The sequence below is a fragment of the Anarrhichthys ocellatus genome, unplaced genomic scaffold (genome assembly GCF_004355925.1).
Source record: "Anarrhichthys ocellatus isolate YVR2014 unplaced genomic scaffold, GSC_Weel_1.0 scaffold46, whole genome shotgun sequence".
In the NCBI taxonomy this organism is placed as follows: Eukaryota; Metazoa; Chordata; class Actinopteri; order Perciformes; family Anarhichadidae; genus Anarrhichthys; species Anarrhichthys ocellatus.
In genome coordinates, this window is record NW_022280076.1 from 357,475 (window position 1) to 363,989 (window position 6,515).

The following is a 6,515-nucleotide window of genomic DNA, read 5'->3' on the forward strand; positions in this document are numbered from 1 at the left end:
AAACTAGCTTTTTTGCTCCCTGACTGCTACGTCAACATTTGGTGACACCATTAACATGATCACACACACTCATGTTTATTATGAAAGAGCAAACGCAAATCCCACCAATAGAGGAGGAGTTCCACTTTTAGGTAATTTTTTTCCCCATAATTACAGAGTTGCTGTGTTTGAGATAAAGGGAGATAGTTTGGCTGGCTGCTAACATTTTCATGGCATGCAAATACTGCAGATGCTGTAACTACGAATAAGAATTTGAATACGAGTATGAATTTGCCTCAGAATGTTTAATTCTAACCAGTTAAATTTCAAGTACAAGTACTGTAGGGTTAGACTGCAGGTAATTTAGGTGTTTGTTTTTTTTGTTAATATTGCAGAGAGGGATGGTAAAAGAAGAAAACTGTAAAAAGACATTGCAGTCAACTTTAAAGAACCACAAACACACAAATGGCAGTTTGGGTGAAAGTCAAAACTCCAGCAGGACATAAAGGTAAGTCTCACCTCTTCCCCTGTTGTAAGGATAACCATTAGGGCTGTTCCTGCATCACAGACTGATCATATTTGCAGGCTGTCGTGGATCCAAACTTTGCCAATTTAAATGATTGGTAAGGAAAGTGCACTTCATGAAAATAATTAATCACATTAATGACACTCGCACTGTGTGGTCGAACTAATAGGATGACTAAAGTACAGTCCCATTGTGTTCCCTAGCCGTGGGAGTTACACACACATTTACCCTCACTGTGCGGTCCAACAGTAAAAGTGCTGCAAGGTCCCTCATGCATTGTTTAATGGTGAGTCTAATGACATCATAGCAATCATGCCAAGTGGCATTGATGACGATCTTAAAATGCACACTAGGTGTGGAACAAGAGATGTCAGCAACCTCAGTCTAAACTGGGGTGGTGTGTGTGTGTGTGTGGTGCTTGTTGGTGTTGTAGGTAACACAATGAGAAAGTGTATGCCTGTGATGAGAAAACATTTCCGGAGAGGATAATGTAGATTGGTTGCTATCCAGTCTGTGTGTGTGAGTAGATAACAATATATTTTGTTAACATTCATGTGATAAACCGAGGTTTGCTGCTTTTATCATTGGGGATTCCACATAGCATATTGGGGAAGCATTGATCAACTGAAAATCTCCCTCCGATCTGCCATTAATGTGGAGATGTGCTGCCTCAGCTCATCTCCACTGTGGAGGAGAGAAGGGGCCGTGCCTTCTAGATGACCTAGGGAAGTGGTGGACACAAATGTGTTCACTGTGGATGTGTGTGGGAGAGAAAGAGTGAGAATAGGAAAAGCACATCAGCATTATCACAACAGCATTTCGGATGCTGAGGGTGCGTTGTCAAGGAAAAGCTCTGTGACCCATTGGAAAAAAAGAGTTAAGAGACTATTTTGTCAAATCAGGCCTGATTTGTGTGAAGATAAACAACAGCCATTGTAGTTGGAGACTCATCCTTGTGGCTTAGTTATATCTTTACATATTATTTTAACCATGGGTGTTCATACCAAGTCCATCTACCCCTCTGTCGGTTACTAACTGCACTACTTGTCAGTTAACACTAGGGGGCAGCATCATATTTAGGATAGTGGAGAGCAACCTGCACATTAAATACACATCATATATGCAAGTTTTGTTTAGGGTAAAATACCTTTTAGCCCGATGATTTAACATTCTTTTTAGATCTTTCCACTTTCCTGATTTTGCTTAATTGCTTTCACTACTGATGTCATTCCATGTCCCATTTTACTTATAGTGCTTATTCAATAAAATATGGTAATTCAGAAAGGCGTGAGAGTGAAATAAAGCACAAGACATAGTCATATTGGTTCAGAAAAAGAAAGTCATTTTTTTAAGGCACACCTTAATAGTTTGCAACTCCATCACATTTGAATACAATAAACACAAAGTGACAACTGAAGGACAACAAAACCTTAATTGGAATGAAATTCACAGGTGAGGAACAAATCTGTTCCCAGACTTAATGTCTTTTTAGGTTGGTAAGTTTTGTTGAACATTTGTATTACCTGGGTAAAATGCTATTTGTCAATTATTATTTAAATGTTTACTTTTTGAATCAGCCACATCATATGATTATATCACAATAAACCCAACTCATCTGGTACCTCCTATATATGGACAAAGTAAGATAATCATTCACAAATATAATTTACCCCGACTATACCCAGGATCTGTTTAACTATCCCACTATATCTCACAACTTATACAGGAAACCACCTTTGGATCTGTAAATTTACATCAATGACAACAACAACAACACAAAGTTAAGTCAAAACGTTGTACCAATTTCCAATAGAAAAGTGCCAACAGTAATGAACTGAATAGAGTGAAATCTATTTTAAATATTATAACAAGCATCACAGACTTGAAAGGATTGTGTTGTATTGCACATAGATAAGATCGAGGTCAATAGGACGACTAGACATTAGTAGAAATGACATTTACTTACTGATTTTGAAAAAAGCTCAGGTTTTTCCTACCTACGCGAACAGTTTGCGGGATAGAGCTGTGTGCCATATCTATGTTATAAGGCATCCCTCTGAAACTTCAGAGGCAGGTGTGGTTTCTTAGACATATAGTTTCAGACAAATCTTAAAGTATATTTAAATCGTATGAATAAGGGGGTAATGTCTGGCCTGTTTTTTTTTATTTGTTCCATCGTTGTTTTCTGGTAAACAACATTGAATGTGAAAATCAATATTACAATTTTTTCCCCACTGTGTTATTCAGTTGGTGCTAAATTACTGTTGAATACCATCTGCGCAACAACGTTGTCGCAGATGGTATTATTCTATGGGAGCAATTAATTTCGAATACAAATTTACAGACTTATCTGGTGGCACATGTAATTGGTTGTATTCAACACAAAAGAAGAAGGGCACGAACATTATTTGACAAAAAAACGAAATTCAGTGCATACAGCAACTGAAAATAAATCTTATCTAGGACTCAGCTTGTCTATAAAAACATCCCTAAGGGAATAAGTGTTCACTCACAGCTTTAGATTTTTTTTGTCTCTCTGTGCATAAATGCTACAGTTGATGAAGAAGCATGTGCAAAGCAAAGTTCAATGCAAAACATATAACACCTACCGTCTACCTTTTTCTATGTTTTCATAGCTATAAAACTTTATTTAAAGACCCCGCTGGTCATTTGCAGATTGATCAGTAATCTTGTGGTTGTGCCCGGAGCTTTCAACCACACCGGGTGGCCTTAATTCAGCCACTTCATACAACTTCCAATCTCAAGAATGGACCTCCAAGATTAACCTTAAAACCAGTGTTTGTCAAATGCATTTCGAATTTCAGTTTTGACTCAATAGTAACTTAAAGCGTACACAAGGGAAAATAAAACTTGCAGTTGCTTATCTGCAGTAGGGACATTGTACAAAATGTTGCAATCCTACCGTCTTTGTTAGCTCGACTAGCTAAGCTAAGCTAAGCATAATGACCGCTACCGCCGTGTATCTGCTGCTATGTTAAAGTGAGCCATTCACACCCAAGCCTACAGTTCAGCTCTTCATTTTCTATCTTAGAGAAAACTGTGGTTGCGTTCTTAAAATAAAAGGCCTCATTATACTGTAGTAACCCCTCCGTTTGAATGTGTTGTACTCTTAGTGTCATGCTCAAGTCATGTGGATCACACGGGACAAAGATGTCCACCCTCATGCCAATTATTGTCAAGTCCATTTCCATAGCTGGAGAACCATTGTGCTGAAATAGCTGTAATTAACCAGAAAATGCACGGCTGACAATAGACAACTGAGTGTCCCGCCAAGGTCAGCAGCAGTACATACAGCTTTCAGCCAATGCTAACCACATCAGACTTTATTACTGTAACAGCTGAGCAGGTGTGGCATTGTCTCCTTTTTTTTTCTTTTTTGGCAGGGAAGTGACCTCCTTTCCACTTCAGCACGCTGCCCAGAGTAGAGGTTGAGCAGACCGTAGAGCACCAGAGTGATGTAAAGGAGCATGATATGAGTGACACTCTGCTGAGAGTCGTTCTTCTTCGTGACAGGAAAGAGAAAAACAAAAAAAAAACCTCGGCCTGGCACGACTGCTGCTCCGGGAGTCTATTTCACTCCTGCAGGTCCACAGATCTCGATGTGGTTTCCGTGGGTCGAACGGTGACACACAAGTACGTGTTGTGGTGCGGGGAACATTGAAGACGAGTGCCTGTGCTGATAGAACAATAAGTGTCTTTGTGTAAATTGCTGATCTACAAGCTGTGGGCAGGTGCAAGTGGTAAGGGACTACGTTTGGGATGTCGGGTCTCCAGACCTATCCCGATAAGTAGGCAGCCGGTTCGACGTTGTTGTTCTGTCCGTCCTCAATTGCCTTGTTCTTCTCACTCATGGACAGCTCAGAGGAGTCTGAGTCCACCACTGCTTTCTTTGACCTGGTGAGTAAAGAACGTCATTAGGACACACTATTGACATTTTATCATTTTACCTTAACCTCTTGCCTCTGATGGCCAAGGATAGTGGCTAATAATAGTTTCTATTTTTCATCATTTTAACTTTGAGATGGCCAAAGTTAGCTGTTTTTACAGACATTTAAGAATTTACTGTGGCATTTGGCAAGGACGTTTTTTTTAAACTTTAAATTTTGCTGCAGTTTAAAAAATACAATAATAATATTGATTTTATCCACTGACAGTTGTGATGTTTCCTGAAAGTTTCCACTATATTGCAACTTATTTCACAATGAGATGAACAGTATTGGTTGTACAGAAGGAGGTTCCTTACTTTTCTCTGTTGAAGACAATGAAGTCTCTCTGGACATTATCCAATCTCTGCTGCAACTGACCGTTCTGGAGGAGAGACAACCAAACACAGACCTTCAGTAACTCAACTGCTGGCAATCCTGAAAAAGCGATAACATAATCTGGGCCGATCATTAGTCCTTATCAATCCCATCTACAGAATTGATTACATTTAATGTACACAGTTATTTTGGTGTCACTGGTGGGAGACGGGCAGTAGACTGCACTCACTACTTTCCTCATACTTATTCTCTTTTAATAAGATGCCAGAAGAGGAATTTGCCCTAACTTTATTGCAGGGGTTCTTAACCTTTTTGACCTCGGGGCCCAACTTTTCAAGTACAAAGTGTCATTCAAATATTAACACTATTAGTTTAACTAATTGATCTCACTCTTGGTTTGATTTGTATTCAATAACTATATTGTTACCTGTTCAACTCCACCCCTATCTTGGAGCAAAACCGCCTGAAATGACATACCCAAATTAAAATGGCTGTAGCTTCTGAACCACTGTGACTATATGCATCAAAAGTGTCAGAAAACCTGTAGGTCATATAGAAACAGAGCAGTGGGCCTTTGGAGTCAGTAAAAATTGAAGATTTTTGTCCGCATAAAATAAAAAAGTATCTTTCAGTATAAATAACTGCATGTGGCTGTATCTGTACAGGTAAATGACAGTATAGGGCTGTAACTACACTATCAGTGAACAACTGCCTCAAATTTGAAGAAGATTGGACAAAGTATGACGATTCTACAGTGTTTCTTCCATGAAGAGATCCAGGCAGAGCTCTAAAAGGATATTTGGAGACCCAAATGGACACACGGTAACCAAATGATATTCTGACACACTAAAGGTGTTTCTCCCTTTATATTTTGATATTACATTATTTTCCTTTTATTTTTAGCCTTTGCAAATTGCAAAAACTATATATATATGGTAGAAGACATGGTATGTAAGTAGCAGACTCACTGTGCGTAATGGCTGCGAATGTGGACACGATGGAGTACGAAGGTAGCTCAGTTACGCAAGGTTATACGTTGATTGACGGCTTACAGAAGTGGAAGATACGGTTTGTAGTTTAAGTACTAGTGTTTTCTGAAGCTACTAGCTCCATGGTAACATCTGCTAGCACATTGTTGGGTCTGTAATGTGTCTTTTTCCGTCGAAATGCTGCAAGATCCGACTTGCAGAGGTTATGGCGACTTTGGACAGTGTGTGTTTGGGCTCCTTTTGTGAAAAATCCATAAGAAATAAAAGAAAATCGATGATTTCTTTGCAAAGATGAGGATTTTGGGCATGCTGGGATACCAAACACGGCCATGTTTTGTGACGTAGTTTGCACAAGCAAGCCGTAGGAACGGAACGGAAGGGGAGGGGATCGAGGACGCCGGTGTCCTCGCGGAGTTGAACAGGCAAAACCCTTGTCAAATACATGAGATGATACAATGTGATGATCACAAAGACATTTATTTATCATGTGTATGTAAACCTGCATACACAACAAGAAGCCCAACAGGCTTTCCCACGAGCGTTGGATGTTTCGTCGCTAGGTGTCGCTTTATTTTTGAAGGCTTCAGTGCTTCGTTTGATAGCATTAGCCCACATTCCACACACTGAAAGTGTTAAGAAAGTCAGGATTGTACTTAATTTAACACTGCTGCCTCTAGTGGTAAATCGTGTAATGTTTATGATTCATTAAATGATTTAACACTGCTGCCCTCTAGTGGT

General features: G+C 39.4%; 1 protein-coding gene across 2 annotated transcripts in view; it reads right to left on the reverse strand.

The window, feature by feature from the left end:
* Window positions 1-1,826: 1,826 nt before the first annotated feature.
* stk32a (serine/threonine kinase 32A) overlaps window positions 1,827-6,515 on the reverse strand; it is a 57,582-nt gene continuing 52,893 nt past the window's right edge. Inside the window, exons 12-13 of one of the 2 annotated variants that reach the window (XM_031869106.1) lie at window positions 4,770-4,834; window positions 1,827-4,420 (exon numbers count right to left, since the gene is read on the reverse strand). In XM_031869106.1, coding sequence (XP_031724966.1) covers window positions 4,303-4,420; window positions 4,770-4,834 — 183 coding nt within the window. In that variant the 3' untranslated portion in view covers window positions 1,827-4,302. Of the gene's footprint in view, window positions 4,421-4,765; window positions 4,835-6,515 lie in introns of those variants that run through there. The other variant, XM_031869107.1, reaches the window with a different exon arrangement.